Source organism: Schistocerca gregaria, chromosome 1, assembly GCF_023897955.1.
Source record: "Schistocerca gregaria isolate iqSchGreg1 chromosome 1, iqSchGreg1.2, whole genome shotgun sequence".
Taxonomy (NCBI): domain Eukaryota; kingdom Metazoa; phylum Arthropoda; class Insecta; order Orthoptera; family Acrididae; genus Schistocerca; species Schistocerca gregaria.
In genome coordinates, this window is record NC_064920.1 from 136698052 (window position 1) to 136715827 (window position 17776).

Sequence of the window (17776 nt, forward strand, 5' to 3'; positions counted from 1 at the left end):
TGTTAATCTTTGTAACAGATAATTACAAGGACTATGGCTGTTAAATATAGAATGAAAGTTAAAACATCTGCAGCCATCACTTTTTCATAGAATTTATTTTCATAACCAGATTCGGTGTTCCGTTACACGATCTTCAGACCCCTTGATCAACGTAAACTGGGTAGCATCCAGTCTCGTATGCAGTCAGAACAGGAGCCAATGTTAAATAATCAGTGTCCGTAGAATTCTCTGGTTTAAACGATACTATCGCTTCGTTCATCGACTGACGACTGGACGGGGAATAATCGCTGACTGGACAGGGAGTCGTCGGTTGGTGCACCAAGGGACAGTGTCGTGTAAACCAGACATCTGTGGACATTGGTCGTTTAATATTGGCTCCTCTTGTGACTGTTTACGAGATTGGATTGCTCCCAATTTACATTGATCGATGGATCTGAATACTGTAACCGAACACCGAAACTAGAGCCCGCATTTCGTGGTCGTGCGGTAGCGTTCTCGCTTCCCGGCGGGGTAAGGGATTTTCTATGCCTCGTGATGGCTGGGTGTTGTGTGATGTCCTTAGGTTAGTTAGGTTTAAGTAGTTCTAAGTCCTAGGGGACTGATGACCATTGGTGTTAAGTCCCATAGTGCTCAGAGCCATCTGAACCATTTTTGCACCGAAACTAAATGCGTGCACAAATTAAAAGCAAAAGAGACGGCTGCAGGTGTTTTAATTTTCATTTCAAGCGGTTAACTGATTTACGGGTACAAATTAATCGTAGCACACACCGGAAGTTATATGAAAAACACGTGAACAACGGTGCTTATTGCGGCGTTAGGGGCAGTAGTATCATTTACCCACACTTTTAAGACAGTTCACAAATACATGAAGTAGAATAGCTACACTTGACAGAGTGAAGAACTCCGTGACTTACTTTGTTTTCTGAAAACCACGCATAGTTATAACATATATAATGTTCACTGTGATTGGTGCAGGATATGTGATTGATCCAAAAAAGATTTTATGAAACCTATCTTTTCTAGTGGCAAAATGGTGCATAGTGGACACAGGCACATAATAATAATAATAATAATTCCATGTCTTTCAACTACCTGATATAAGACTTTCAATTGGACTTAACTTCGGGGATTTTCATTTCCCTAACCTACCCCAGTAACTTTTCTGGGAAGAAACGATGGAAGATTTGATGTTGAATCCAAACAACATGTTGTTCCTGGCCAGTATTTACATCATTAAGAGCTCGAAACAGGTTGAATGCAGGTTTAAATACTTCATGGCTACACCGAGAATGGATTTTACAATCTTGCTGTTTCCAGGTATACGCTTTACCACCTTGTCATAAGACACGACAAGAGTAAAATAGAAAAGTAATGGCTCAGAGGATTATAGAAATGGCTTCGTATACATCAGTTGGCAACATTAATTACAATTTCCCATTTCATTAGCACTGTAAAAAGTTGCCTCGGGTTTGAAACTATCTTCCTTGCGTTAAAATCCTTCTATATACGATAAAAGTGAGAAGAAAGATAAAGCAGATGGAGCTCGGTTTACAATCTGGCGTATGGTACACATTGCTTCATGTCTGTGTAAATGTTCGCTAAGGAGAATATTCTCCAACGATAAACTATCATTTAGTCGAATTAAAAATGTTCATTACCTGTTCATAATGATATCTTAATGCACATTTCCTCACACGATTCCGCGGCGAAAGTGGGCTTTGAAATTTATTTACAGTTACGGTCGCACGTGTCACGCAAATTATATAGTGATGGAATTTTTCAAAGTTACTTGTATTAATTATAATATACGACGATAATTCAGTAAGTAAGGAAACGTATTTTGTCATGGGGGCAGGTTCGTTTTACTCAGGATTCCAGTTAACCATATTCTTCCCGACACTCTAGGCTACAAAACCCTATTTTGCAACATAATCTCCGTTCAATTTGACGGCCTCACGCCCCTATAGGGATGACATGAGGGCATATCAGCACTCCACTGGTTGACGTCGGGGTCAACGTCTCGTTGCATCTATAACCTACCCACCATCCATGTACCGCTTCTCGCGGAGGGCGTCCTCCATTGGGCCAGACTGATGGAAATAGGAAGGTGCGAGATCCGGAGTTTAGGGTGGATGCGGAAGAACAGTCCAATGAAAGTTTTGTAAGCTTCTCTCGTGTTCGCAGACTTGTGTGAGACCCTGCGTTTCAGGCGAAGGAGAGTTGTTTGCATCATTGTAGCGACGAACACGCATTTCTTCGATTTCCTGAGGTTAGAACAATACAAGCCAATTGTTGCAGAATGAGGCATAACCCCTTCAGAGCCCGGAGGGATCGTCGCCATGACTTTACCGGCTGTTGGTGTCGCTTTGGAAGTTTTCTTCGTAGGAGAAGTGGTGTCGCGCAACTTCATGGATCGCCGTTTTATTTCGAGTTCGAAATGATAAACCATGTTCCATCACCTTAGGTGATGTTCGACAAAAATTGCCGCGATCAGCCTCGTATTGTGCTACCATTTCCGCACTGATGGTCTTTCGTTGTTCTTTATGATCTTTTGTTAGGTGGCGAAGAATTCTGTGATCGCACACCTTTGTGTTCCCCAAATAGTGGGCGAGTGTGTCAGCACTACCAACAGAGACGTCCAGTTGAGCAGCGAGGTGGTTTGGTTCTGAACCGTCGATCACCTAGAATGCGAGAGTCTGCGCGTTCCAACGATGCAGGAGTCACAGCTGTGTGCGGCCGCACTGCATGCGGGAAATGGAACAGGTTTGGGGCGTCCTTGCTGCGACGATGATAGCCTCGAACAACAAATCACCGTTCTTTGTTCACTGCCAGGTCGCCGTAAATATTCTGCGAGTGGTCTGGTTTTTCCGCCAAACGAAACTCAATGGTAGCTCTCTGCTTGATACGCACCTCCGTCACAGATGCTATTTTGAAGGCGACTAATAACGCCGCCACCTATCGGCAATTCGTGAAACCGTAGGGGGTGAAGCGGGAATATTCCACGATGTCCGACAACAAATTCTGCATTTTTTTCCAACCGAAATAGTCCGAGAGAGAATTATGTTGCATTACTCTTTCAACACCTCTCGTCAGCGCCGGCCGCGGTGACCGAGTGGTTCTATGCGCTTCAGTCCGCAGCGCGCTGCTGCTACGGTCGCAGGTTCGAATCCAGCCTCGGGCATGGAAGTGTGTGATGTCCTTAGGTCAGTTCGGTTTAAATAGTTCTAAGTCTAGGGGACTGATGACCTCAGGTGATAAGTCCCATAGTGCTTAGAGCCATTTGAAGCATTTGTTTCGTAAGCGCACTTGCGTGCGAATTTTATAGATTGCTAATGAATTAGGCGTTTGGAGAGTCAGCTGCAAGAATGTGAACAGAATGTAGCACAACTGAGTGTTTTCAAAAAGCGTTGTGCTTGATCCACGACTACTGGCTTTAGTTGCACGTTATAAAAATCTGGATACATTTCCATCACTGCTATTGCATTAAGAAATCATCTCAAGTCATAAAAGTGTTTTTATTACTTGCTGTAAGAGAAGAGGGAACTGACAGGTGGTCTGCCACTGGAGTGCTGTCGTGCGCTTCATTTAGGCGGCGGTGCGTGGCGAATAGTTAACGTCGTACTCGTGGCGGCGGCAGCCCTTTGGCAGCAAATCTCGGACGGCAGCTCTTGCAAGTTTCTTGGCCACAGCCAGAGCTGGAACGTAGTGGATGTTGGGTGTTAGCAGTAGCTACTTGTACGTGGTGCCGTTGCTCCCAGAAGTAAAGCCTAGAGCGTTCTTCGAGACGTTGATAGGTGCTCCTCATTAAAGATGTTAGAGTGCACACACTGCGATGACTTCTCCCCTGGCGTTTTGTAAGGATTTCAGTGGTCGTGGTCTGATTTGCCAGCTCGTGTTTTTCAACTCCCCAAATGTTCAGATGTTCAAAGATGTGTGAATTCCCAAGGGACTAAACTGCTGAAGTCATCGGTCCATCGACTTACACACTATTTAAACTAACTTATGATAAGAACAACACACACACACACACACACACACACACACACACACACACACACACACACACACACACACACCCGCGGATGGACTATAACCTCCGGCGAGAGTGGCCACGCTTCTATTTAACGACAAATTATTTAACGAGAAATTTTGTAATCTTTCCGCAATGCCTTCTTTTCCCAAACTAATAACTACAATTTCTCTCTCTCTCTCTCTCTCTCTCTCTCTATCTTCACGAAAGGCTTACTTGGAAGGCTTCCCTGCGTTATGGCAGGGCAGGTTACATTTCTTTTTTAAGTTGCTCCTCAAAAAAAAAAAAAAAATGCCTCTGAGCACTATGGGACTTAACTTCTGAGGTCATCAGTCCCCTAGAACTTATAACTACTTCAACCTAACTAACCTAAGGACAAAACTTCCTGGCAGATTAAAACTGTGTGCCCGACCGAGACTCGAACTCGGGACCTTTGCCTTTCGTGGGCAAGTGCTCTACCATCTGAGCTACTGAAGCACGACTCACGCCCGGTACTCATAGCTTTACTTCTGCCAGTATCTCGTCTCCTACCTTCCAAAAGCTGTGAGTACCGGGCGTGAGTCGTGTTTCGGTTGCTCAGATGGTAGAGCACTTGCCGACGAAAGGCAAAGGTCCCGATTTCGAGTCTCGGTCGGGCACACAGTTTTAATCTGCCAGGAAGTTTCATATCAGCGCACACTCCGCTGCAGAGTGAAAATCTCATTCTGGTCATCTAAGGACATCATACATATCCATGTCCGAGGCAGGATTCAAACCTGCGACCGTAGCGTTCGCGCGGTTCCAGACTGTAGCGCCTAGAACCGGTAGGCCACCCCGGCCGGCGGAGCACCTCAGTACTACAAATTACATGCATTACTACTGCTGGCGAAAACATAGACTGGTCCTGCAATAGCACTTTGACGCCCCGCCATGGTGGCATTCACTGTCCATCTCACAACTCCAAACGGCAACAGTCGCCTAATATGACCTGTGTTTGAGGTAGTTATTGTGTGGTGGCTAATCTTTCTCCCTGTGGCCGTATGTGGCAGGCGTGACTTCTGTCTAGACAGTAAGCTTTTCCTTATGATCCATTAATCACATTCCATATTGGTCCATCGTACAAACGCACTTCCAGGTAGTGACCGCTGTTGACAGCTAGCAGCTTCAAAACGGCCCTGAGCACTATGGGACTAAATTTCTGAGGTCAACAGTCCCCTAGAACTTAGAACGACTTAAACCGAACTAACCTAAGGACATCCATGCGCGAGGCAGGATTCGAACTTGCGACCGTAGTGGTTGCGCGGTTTCAGACTGTAGCGCCTAGAACCGCTCGGCCTCTCATGCCGGATAGCTAGCAGCTTGTTTGGGGCTTCCAGTACTTCGTTTTCCCTAACGCTCTTTTGTATATGAAAATCACTTTTACTCTGTTTTCAAAACAAGAGGAATACCGGAAAATTCACTTCCTTGACGGAGTCGTTGACAAGAAAGGAACATCTCTAGATGAATTCCTTCACGAGGAAAAAAAAGATAACATGGGTAATAAACCGTAAGGAAGAGAACAGGAAGAGTTCCATCTCCATGTATGGTAGAACTGAGCCGCCGGCCACTTGCGAGGCAGCCAGTAGCCGCTGGAGGCGGAAGGAAAACGGAACTTTCTCCCGCAGACTCAGCCGCCGGCGACAGCGGACAGGCGGGTCCGCACCTGTGGGGCGGCGCAGTCTGGCACCCTGAATCTGCCATCCGGCACGCTCCTGCGCGAACGCCTCTGGTTGAGACATTGGTTAACAGTTGGTTGACAGTTTATCAGTCCGTTTACGAAATTAAACCCTGAAAGAATACACTAATGAGCGAAAACATAGTAACCATCTGTCTAATAGCCTGCTTGTCCATGTTTGGAACGAAATACACCAATGATTCCGCGTATCAGGGATCAGACTGTTTATTCGTTGGTTTGTGAAGGTACACTACTGGCCATTAAAATTGCTACACCAAGAAGAAATGCAGATGATAAACGGGTAGTCATTGGACAAATATATTATGCTAGGACTGACACGTGATTACATTTTCACGCAATTTAGGTGCGTAGATCCTGAGAAATCAGTACCCAGAACAACCACCTCTGGCCGTAATATTGGCCTTGATACGCCTGGGCATTGAGTCAAACAGTGCTTGGATGGCGTGTACAGCTACAGCTGCCCATTCAGCTTCAACACGATACCACAGTTCATCAAGAGTAGTGACTGGCGCATTGTGACGAGCCAGTTGCTCGGCCACCATTGACCAGACGTTTTCAATTGGTGAGAGATCTGGAGAATGTGCTGGCCAAGGCAGCAGTTGAACATTTGTTGTATCCAGAAAGGCCCGTACAGGACCTGCGACATGCGGTCGTGCATCATCCTGCTGAAATGTAGGGTTTCGCAGGGATCGAATGTACGGTGAGCGACGGGTCGTAACACATCTGAAATGTAGCGTCCACTGTTCAAAGTGCCGTCAATGCGAACAAGAGGTGAACGAGACGTGTAACCAATGCCATTCCATACAATCACGCCGGGTGACACGCCAATGTGGCGATGACGAATACACGCTTCCAAAGTGCGTTCACCGCGATGTCGCCAAACACGGATGCGACCATCATGATGCTGAAAACACAAACTGGATTCATCCGAAGAAATAACGTTTTGCCATTCGTGCACCCAGGTTCGTCGTTGAGTACACCATCGCAGGCGCTCCTGTCTATGATGCAGCGTCAAGGGTAACTGCAGCCATAGTCTCCGAGCTGATAGTACATGCTGCTGCAAACGTCGTCGAACTGTTCGTGCAGATGTTTGTTGTCCTGCAAACGTCCCCATCTGTTGACTCAGGGATCGAAACGTGGCTGCACGATCCGTTACAGCCATGCGGATAAGATGTCTGTCATGTCGACTGCTAGTGATACGAAGCCGTTGGGATCCAGTACGGCGGCACCTATTACCCTCCTGATCCCACCGATTCCATATTTTGCTAATAGTTATTGGATCTCGACCAACGCGAGCAGCAATGTCGCGATACGATAAACCGCAATCGCGATAGGCTGCAATCCGACCTTTATCAAAGTCGGAAACGTGATGGTACGCATTTCTCCTCCTTTCACCAGGCAACGCCCGATCAACTGCTGTTTGTGTATGAGAAATCGGTTGGAAACTTTCCTCGTGTCAGCACGTTGTAGGTGTCGACACCGGCGCCAACCTTGTGTGAATGCTCTGAAAAGCTAATCATTTGCATATCACAGCATCTTCTTCCTGTCGGTTAAATTTCGCGTCTGTAGCACGTCATCTTCGTGGTGTAGCAATTTTAATGGCCTGTAGTGTGTATGATATTAGATGTCTACAAAAAGGTCATGTAATTCGCTTACATAACGGGCCACTGATTTGCGTACGCGCTGAAGGCGCCAGATAGCGACTCAGAGGGTTCCACACGTTTTACATGAGGCGAATCTTTTCCCCAAGACATCAAAGTGAGTTCTCTACAATGCCACACTGTAGAACGGTTCTGCCTCCCAGACACGGACAAATATACTGTTGAAAGACGACAACGCCGTCGTGGAAGACATCATGTATGAAGGGTTGCAGATGGTTCGCAGCTTCGATTCGTGTCACAGGTCCTACTCAAGCTCAGGAGAATGTCTCCCATAGCATAATACTGCTCCAACCACCCTGCGCCCGTGGCGCATTGCACCTCTCTGAGCTGCCGTTCACCTCGATGACGGCGTTTATGGAGACGACCAGCCACCTCTCACAGCCCGGATCTTTCACTGTGTGACTTATCACGTCTTCGGCGAACTGAAGAAATACAAGAGTTGACGTCTGTTTCCATCTCGTCTCTCACTGGCATAAATGTCTTAACACGTGTGGTGGTTAATTTTGAACGGAAACATTCCATGATCCCATTGAGACTGGTGGTTTCAGTTAACTGCCCCTTGAACAGGTTGAACACTAATAAAACAGACAAATTGCAGGGACAGATTCCTGAGTGTAAATGGAGGAAAGAAATGTCCTATGAAGATGTGTCCGGAAATGCATCGCTGCCGTGGTAGATGGCGCTGACGAATGACATTTTCTCTGATCACGGGCCGTGCAGACTGTGGGATTGATGCAGCATACTGTAACCAGCAGAATGGTTCGGTATTCATGTCGGGAACAAGCCGATATGTTGTTATTGTACGGTCAAGCGGATGGGGACGGTCGAGAGGCAGCACGGCTATACCAAAAAAATCCAACACACAACTTTTTAAGCCGTTTTTGGGATTCTCTGTGATCGTGTGTCCTTGCAGCCAGACGAACGTACAAGGACGCTGCGTATTAATTTCGATGTATTCCAGGGTCGTTGATTACTTGTATTGTAATGTACCAGCATTCTACAGGCGTTATGTACACGACTTCGTGTGACAGATGCCCGCTGTTGAAGCTGCACGTATCGCCAACTCTGTAGATTCGAAGAGAAAGCCACGAAGACTGTTTGCATAAGACATTCAATAATATTTTACAATCTTCATTAATAACTGACATAATTTGGGATACTACGTCTCACTAATATTTCTGTTTCTAATAAACATGTTGGTCAGTAGTCAAATATACACAACTAAAATAGTTTTGCATCACCTTCGTTCCGAGACTTCCAGAAACTGTACAGAAAATTGGAATAGAGATAAACATAAACATCATTTCCACCCTATTTAATGCTGATGGGAGCCACGCATTGCATGTTGTACCACCACACAGGGAGACTTTCAGGTGACCGAAGTGGCCGAGCGGTTCTAGGCGCTACAGTCTGGAACCGTGCGACCGCTACGGTCGCAGGTTCGAATCCTGCCTCGAGCATGGATGTGTGTAATGTCCTTAGGTTAGTTAGGTTTAAGTAGTTCTAAGTTCTAGGGGACTGATGACCTCAGAAGATAAGTCCCATAGTGCTCAGAGTAATTTGAACCAACAGAATGCTTCATCTGCTCGTCTAGTTCTTCGAGCGTGGAACCACAAGCAGTGCGTAGCGCTCTGGAGGTACTTAGAACCAATTAAACCTAACTAACCTAAGGACATCATACACATCCATGCCCGAGGCACGATTCGAAACTGCGACCGTAGCGGTCGCCCGGTTCCAGACTGTAGCGCCTAGAACCGCACGGCCACTTAAGCCGGCGGCGATAAGCCAAAACCGCTCATAAAGTGTAAAGAAATCAATGTGATCAAGACGGACTTGTGAAAACAAAACAGTCTAGACAGGTCGATCGTATGATTTGGCCACCCAGATCGCCGAACATGAATACCATCGAACGTTTATGGGACATAACAGACAGGTCGGTTCGTGCAGAAAATGCTGCACCAGCAACACTTCCGCAATTGTGGACGATTATAGAGACAGCATGGCTCAGTATTTCTGTATCAGGTTTCCAACGACTTACTGAGTCCTCGCCACGTCGAGATGCTGCACTAAGCCGGGCGAATGAAGATCTGACGCGATATTTGAAGGTATCACAAGACTTTGGTCCCTCAGCAAATTGTAGGAATATTACATATAATCCGTCTTGATTGCAAAACTTTTATTTAAATGATCGGCTTCGGTTCATCTAGATCCAACTTCGTATCTGATATTTCGGTTACAGGAGTAACCCGTCCAAATCCAGTAACTTTCACATGCTGCATCACATGACGCATCCTACCTTCCATCTTCACAGAAGTTCTTCTGCGAACCTTGCAGAACTAGCATTCCTGGAAGAAAGGATATTGTGATAAGTGATAGCAGAATAGACAATCTGTTGCTTCCGGGGATGGAGAACAACAAATAATGTGTAGTTTCGGTTCATCTAGAACCATCTTCAGATGTGATATTTCGGTTACAAGAGTAACCCGTCCATATCCTGCAACTTTCACATGCTGCATCACATGACGCAGCATGTGAAAGTGGTTCTAGATTAACCGAAACCGGTCATATGAATAAAAATTTCGCAATCAAGATGGATTATAAGTAACATTGTAAAATCACTGATTGCTGCTATCCTATCAGAAATTATGTTTTTTTTTGAAAAATTGTATGAATGCCTATCAGCCTCTATTTACGTTATATCGTACACATAGCTACACCAAGCTTAGTTTTTGATTGAGGTACACAGTTTTCCGATAGTTCTCTTTCCGATTTTGTAAGATACTGTATTTTGCTTTCTCGATCGACTTCACTACAACGAACCCAAGATGAGTGACCTCCGTAGCTGAGATCTTACCTACGATGTTGGTTCTTCATGCTTTTGAGCATTACGCGCACACATTTCCCAAGTCGGAGACGTTTTTGAGAATGATATATAACTTTCTAATCAAATGGTTCAAATGTCTCTGAGCACTTCTGAGGTCATCAGTCGCCTAGAACTTAGAACTAATTTAACCTAACTAACTTAAGGACATCACACACATCTACGCTCGAGGCAGGAGTCAAACCTGAGGCCGTAGAGGTCGCTCGGCTCCAGAATGTAGCGCCTAGAACCGCATGGCCACTGCGGCCGGCCTAACTTTCTAATCGGAACTGTAATTTTACGTCACAAATTTTTCCCCTTTGTCCTCTCTATTTCGTGTGCAAGGAGAAAAATTCGTTGTCTTATTTACCTATTTTACTGATTTCTGGCGTTTGTGCGCTGTCACATGTTTAATTTAGAATGCCTCTTAGTATCAATACACATTTTAAAAATATTTTACAGATTCATCCGAGGTCTGCAGTCTGACGGGGAATGACTGAAAACAGGAAGATTGCTATCAAGTGCTGGCACACCAGTAACCCCTGCTCCAGCCAGCAGTAAGATGGACGGATTGCTGTACCTAAACTCCCTGCCGATCTTCGACTCGAATAATAATACGCCCGAGGTTACCGAAGATGGCTGCGCTGCTGCGAACGGCAGCTCCAAGGAAAACGCGGAGCGAGAAGCAGAGGCGGCGCCCGCCGCCGAGTCGGGGGCGAGCAAGTACTCTCTGAGGCCGCGGACGCAGAGGCGGCAGCGCTCGCAGGAGGATTCGACGGAGGACGAGGACGGCGGCAAGTGCTCGGGGGAGGCGTCGCCGGCGGCCGAGGGCATGGGCGGCGGGGGCGGCGCGCGCCGGCGGACCGGGGGCGGCGGCCGGAGGGCCCGGCGCCGCCAGCCGCAGCCGCTCAGCAGGTACCGGCGCAGGACGGCCAACGCCCGGGAGCGCGAGCGCATGCGCGAGATCAACGCCGCGTTCGAGGCGCTGCGGCGCGCGCTGCCGCCGCTGGCCGCCCCCGCCGCCCCCGAGTCCGACGACGACGACGCGTCCGAGGAGCAGCAGCGCGCCGGCGAGAAGGTGACCAAGGTGGCCACGCTGCGCCTCGCCATCCGCTACATCACCGAGCTGACGCGCGCGCTCGAGACGGTGTCGTACTCGCCGCCGTCGCCCGCGCTGCTGCCGGGGCCGTGCAGCCAGCAGCCGGAGGTCTTCTCCGTGCCCTACTCGGCGCTGCACACCCAGCAGCTGCCGCCGCAGCCGCCGCCGCCGCAGCAGCAGCAGCAGCAGACTGTCGGCGAGGCGGCGGCGCTGCAGCTGGGGGTGTCGGCGGCGGTGTCGCTGCCCCCGGTGTCGACGCTGATCCTGCCGCAGGGCGCGCCCTGCGGCGGCTTCTTTGCCGGCGACGCGGCGGCGGGCTGCGAGCAGCTGCTGACGCCGCCCCCGTCGCTGACGCCGTCGTCGTCGCTGGGGGCGGACTGCGTGGCGCCCGCTCTAGACGACGCGTGGCCGCCCCCGGACCTCTGCCTGACGCCGCCACCGCTGCTGGATGACGCGTTCCTGGCGCCCCGGTGACAACGGCTGTACACACTTGGTGAGTGTGAGTGGAGTAGTAAACATCACATAATAGGAAGAACGTGACCTCGAATGCTGACAAGGGAACCTCCCCATCGCATCCCCCTCAGATTTAGTTATAAGCTGGCACAGGCCTTGAAAAGCTGAACACAGATCAATGGAGAAATCAGGAAGAAGTTATGTGGAACTCTGAAAAAAGTAAGCAAAATATACAAACTGAGTAGTCCATTTGCAAGATAGGCAACATCAAGGATGTCTGATCTCAGGAGCGCCGTGTTCCGGTGGTTAGCGTGAGCATCTGCGGAACGAGAGGTCCTCGGTTCAAGTCTTCCATCGAGTGGAATTTTTACTTTCTTTATTTTCAGACAATTATCAAAGTTCAAGCACTCACACAAGATCAACTTTGCTCTCCAAAATTCCAGGACATGTTCAGACTTACTTGGACATATGCAGGATTTGACGGTCTACACACGGAAAAATTTTAAAACGTTAAAAACATATGATTTGACAGAGCACAGGGATAACTGTGCGACTGTGAAACTGTTGCATTCATTTGTTGCAGGTCATGTGACAAACTCATTTGTTTTCATCACTTTTTTGGGAGTGACTGTCACATCCACAGGAAAACCTAAATCTTTTTACCCATTCGCCAAGTGTAGAAGTTAGATGGGTCGACATCATACTCCTGTCATGTGACGCGCATGCCGTCACCAGTGTCGTATAGAATATATCAGACGTGTTTTCATGTGGAGGAATCGGTTGACCTATGACCTTGCGATCAAATGTTTTCGGTCCACATTGTTGAAGAGGCACGTCCTTTCATCTACCAATCGCACGGTTTTGCCGAGCTGTCGCAAAACACAGACACTAAACTTATTACAATGAACAGAGACGTCAATGAACGAACGGACAGATCATAACTTTGAGAAAATAAAGAAAGTAAATATTTCACTCGAGGGAAGACTTGAACCAAGGACCTCTCGTTCCGCAGCTGCTCACGCTAACCACCGGACCACGGCGCTCCGGAGTTTACATTCTCCTTGATGTTGCCTGTCTTGCGCATGGACTATTCAGTTTGTATATTTTGCTTGTTTTTTTTTTTTCACAGTTCCACACCACCCCTGTTTTCTCGATTGATCTGTGTTCAGTTTTTCAAGTCCTATCCACTGTGCCAATTTATAACTAAATCTGAGGGGGGTGCAATGGGGAGGTTCTCTTGTTAGAACCGCACCAAGATGTGATCAGTGGTAGCAGAAATTGGATTGGGTTGTTGTGGGGGAGGAGACCAGACAGCGAGGGCATCGGTCTCATCGGATTAGGGAAGGACGGGGGAGGAAGTCGGCCGTGGCCTTTCAAACGAACCATCCCAGCATTTGCCTGGAGAGATTTAGGGAAATCACGAAAAACCTAAATCAAGATGGCCGGACGCGGGACTGAACCGTCATCCTCCCGAATGCGAGTCCAGTGTGCTAACTACTACGAGTGGTAGCAGAATAGAACGATCTGTTGCGTACGTGAATGGGGAACAACAAATAAAAGCAGGCGGGAGTAGACAACAACTTTGTTGGACAACAAGGGGAAGCCGAAATCGGAATAATAAAATGCTAAATTAATGAGGTTTTTAACGTGGCTGTCAATCAGCGACTGTTGTATAATACAAAATTTTGAAAAACACATCCCTCAGTCGCGAACACAATTAATTTGTACCCTTGGTTTAGGTGTCACAAGGGACACCTTCTTGAGACAAAATTAAAATTAAATGTTACAGCATAACGTACCAAAAAATACGCAAGCTGCGCTCATACCAGACAGCGTGAGAAAGTTAGAATTAAAATAAAATGCAACACAGGTGCAAACCACTAGGGGCTGCCATGTGTCCTCTACTACAGACACCACCCGCCCGGGAATGGCAGCTGGGGTCCCGCGAGCGACAGTCATTTTGTTCAAATGGGCTCTGAGCACTATGGGACTTAACATCTGAGGTCATCAGTCCCCTAGATCTTACGACTGCTTAAACCTAACTAACTGAAGGACATCACACACATCCATGCCCAAGGCAGGATTCGAACCTGCGACAGTAGCAGCCGCGCGGTTCCAGACTGAAGCGCCTAGAACCGCTCTGCCACACCGGCCGGCTAACCACAACAGCACGAGGTGCTAACTGTTCAATGGAACCCGAACTCGACCCGCATACGCCTTGCACATGTTCTAGGACAACAAACGTTCGACGTGGTAGCAATGAGAGGAGAGACAATTTCGTAAGTGTACCCTTCACTGTACCACGCAAACATCTCCAAAGTGTTTCGCAGAGTGAGGGCGTGTCATACTGCTGACGAAGTTCCATCACTCGTATCCAGCTGTCCAGCCCTTGAAATCTATTCCTACCGTTCTAGAGGAGTAACCAATGCGCCAACACGGGATTTCACTCTCTTCTTTTTCTCTGATGATTTTGAACAACACAACACTCTTCATATCTTCACCACAGTCACGTACCCTAAAAAGTATCACTTACAGATTCCGATAACTGAACCATTTAGAAATGTTTACCCTAGAATCTTAGGCAACCGAGGTTAATAAACATAATTTTAGTTGAAACAGCGTTCAATGTTCTAAACCCAGATCTATGCTGCTTACAGCAATCAGCAGGCACAGGGTATTCGTTTGATCGATATTAACAGTATGGGTCAGTGACTGTTTCGATATGATGCTGTATCCCACAACCTGAACCGTGATGTTTACATTGTAATGTATTTGAGATCTTTATGACGATAAGCGATATGCTTTAATATTCTCAGTTCGTAATCCGTCACTGCTCATGGAATGCAGTCTGAATTCTCTTCCTCTTCTTACTCACACCATCATGCAATATTCTTAGCGGCAGTGTAATGTCAGATAAGCGGAACTATTTGAAAGTCGATGATACAATGGACTTCAAATAAGCAAAGACACAATTACAGTAAATAAAAAATATTTATATGATATATAGTTGTCTGACTTTCACTACCATAGGTAAAGAAACTGTTCATTAGTTTCAAGCAAATACTTGATCGCTGTACTTATGATGCGTCACTAATTCCAGGTTGGCAGATAATAGCACAGTTTGGAAGATTTCGGGTGAGTGATTCTATTTCTGATTGGCATGACGCTTGGTGTTACACTCCTCGTTGTTTATGAAGAGCAAGAAAAGAAGCAGGAAATTTGCACAGCGATGATGGTATAAAAAATGTCGACCCCACTGAGTTCGTTTTACAACGGACGAGAATAGCTTCGGAGATATCAAAGACATCATTTGACACCCGTGTTTCTGAACTTTGTATAAGTGAGAACTCTTATTGCGGCAGAGAACGCTGAAATGTTCAAGTGCATCATATTGTAATATGGATAGCAGAGGTCACAACGGATATGAAAAAGCTGAAATTTACTCTATACTCTGGAAATGAACGTTGGCAGCTGACGCCTGAAACTCTGTATCACGTTTCTGGCCTAGTTCATAGTAGAGGTGGTTCAGCCGTTGTCTTCATCCGAGCTGTTACGAAATGTCAAGAGAATACATGTGTCTTCTTGATGTCTGCGATACGCGCTTGAAAAGTATGATGTGTTTTGGGTGTTACTGTGTGAGGTTACGAGAGGACAAAGCTAACTCGTCCCAATTAATGGCCTATTTAGGGCTTGGCCAGAAATGACAGCGACATAGTTTGAAGCTCCAGATGGTCAAGTACTTAGAGAAAAAAAAAATCTTTTCATTCGGGTCGGGTCGGGTGAGGGGTAAGCTGTTGGCGCAGAGGAAAGAGTATGGCACGTTAATCCAGGGGTTGTGCAGTCGAGTCCCTATATGAAATTTTGTTACATTTCTTCTCTCTTAAATTTTTACATTAGTTACATAATTGAAAATAAACTGAAATACTGCTAAACATATTTCATTTGTGTAATTATTAATATTGTCGTAAGAGTCAAGAAGAGGAAAGTCAAAGATGAATTTGGGATTGCAAATCTGTTTCAGGGAATGAATTGTAAGGTGCACATGTGAACTTCGTACATAAAATTAGATACTTCTATGATTGCACAGCTGATGATTAACACACGCCATGTGATATTCATCGTAGAAACAGGGGAAGCAGTAGTTTTCACGGTATCTTGCACCGGGAACTTAGTATTCTGGTGCTGCTGTCTAGGGCAGCTTGAAAGTCAAACACAAACTAACGCAATACGAAGTCCTGTACACTTCGATTAAAATCCCTTCTTGGAAAGTTATTTGCAAAGCCCCCGTTGACATTGTAACTGTAGTCCTTTCGCTCAAATTTATCTGCAGTTCCAAATTTTTCTTAGTCTTTCCTTTTCATGCCTTTTAGGAAGATATTAATAAATACAATACATTGACTTTTGTTTCGGTTTATTTGCAGTCTAGGTAACTTAAAAATTGAAAATAAAAGTAGAGATAAATGTTTCCGTACAGTGACAAGACTCTTCGACCTCCAGATTATGTTTCTGTTCGGTACAGCGAGGAGAGATGGCGCATATTTCGTAAACATTGTCTAAATCCCGTGAAAGTGGACATGTAAAAGTATAAATGCTTGCCAAGTATTTGACACAAGTTTCTCGCATTCGAGAAAAAGATCGCTTCGGTAAATAGAGCAACGAAACTAGAATTTTAAACAGTATATAATAAGACTGCATGTTTCCATCTCTCCTCGTATGATAGGTAAGGTATTGGACTGTGGGTAGGAGAGGTGCCTCGTGATTGTACATTGGGACTGGTTCATTTAGTTATAAAGACAAGTCAAGCCTACTTGTTAACAACTGATTTAAGAAGCTCTTATTATAATTCTAAGCCAATGGAAATAAGGACAGAGTCAGAATAACGCATAACTCTCATAAATGCTTGTAGTAACTAATACAAACATAAAAATTGAATTCAATTGTTCATAAATAGTTAATTACAAGATAATGAGTATTATTCAACTTCTGTGTAACTGTAGTGTTGACCGTTTCTTTTTTTCATTTCTTCCAGAAAGGGTACACATGTTCGAACAGTCTCCATGTAACCACCGTTCAGACACTTCAAGTCGCAACCAGTAACCTTTAGATCGGATTTCAGAGTAAAGTTCCAGACATTCAACACATTCATCTTCATTGAATGCCTCTGAGCCATTACAGCTTTGGCCGCATGTCTGAAATCATTTTCTGTCCAAGGTGCTCGATTCGTTGCCCGGTTATAGGTATTCGGCACGATGTATTTAATGCGCGAGTACAACACAAGCGATTTAAAGAAATTACATTACACTATCAGCGCGATATTAGCGCACATTAAATTGATACCCGTTTTAGGTCTGCGTCTCTTCTACTGCTTTGATGCGTCAACTGGCCTAAAGCGGTAGTGAAGAAGACGCACCTTGCGTCTCCGGCGCAAAAACGTTTGACTAGCATTCAACACGCCACACGCCATTATCATTAAGCTACCTATGGCTTGCATCATTCGGCTTTTTGTTAATCCCTCTTTGCATGTCCATTATATGAGGTATTTCTACAAACTAAGTTCCGTTTGGTTATATAAAACGAACGTGTACAGATACAGAAAAAGTATTTATTGTACAAAAATCTGCATCTGTTAAGCTACTGTTCTACATACCTTCCGAAATTTTGTAGGCACTTGTCATAGCGTGGCACAAGGTTTTGTATGCCTTCTTCACAGAAGGATGCCACCTGTGTGTTCCACCATGTGGTAACATGTTGTTTCAGCTGGTCATCGTCGTTGAAGTGTTGACCACCAAGGACAGATTTTAGGTGTAAGGAGAGATGAAAGTCGCTAGGAGCGAGGTCCGGACTGTACGTAGGATGATCAAACGCGTCCCAGTGAAATTCCTGTAAGAGTTGTTTGGTCACACTCATCGTGCACTTGATCACGTCCTTCATTGAACAGTCTGACCCATCTTCTACCCAT

General features: G+C 46.0%; 1 protein-coding gene across 1 annotated transcript in view; it reads left to right on the forward strand.

The window, feature by feature from the left end:
* The window catches only part of LOC126284981 (class A basic helix-loop-helix protein 9-like), a 57949-nt gene that overhangs the window by 14920 nt on the left and 25253 nt on the right, over positions 1-17776 (forward strand). The window contains exon 2 of the mRNA XM_049984273.1: positions 10728-11857. Coding sequence (XP_049840230.1) covers positions 10828-11838 — 1011 coding nt within the window. The 5' untranslated portion in view covers positions 10728-10827 and the 3' untranslated portion in view covers positions 11839-11857. The remainder of the gene's footprint in view (positions 1-10727; positions 11858-17776) is intronic.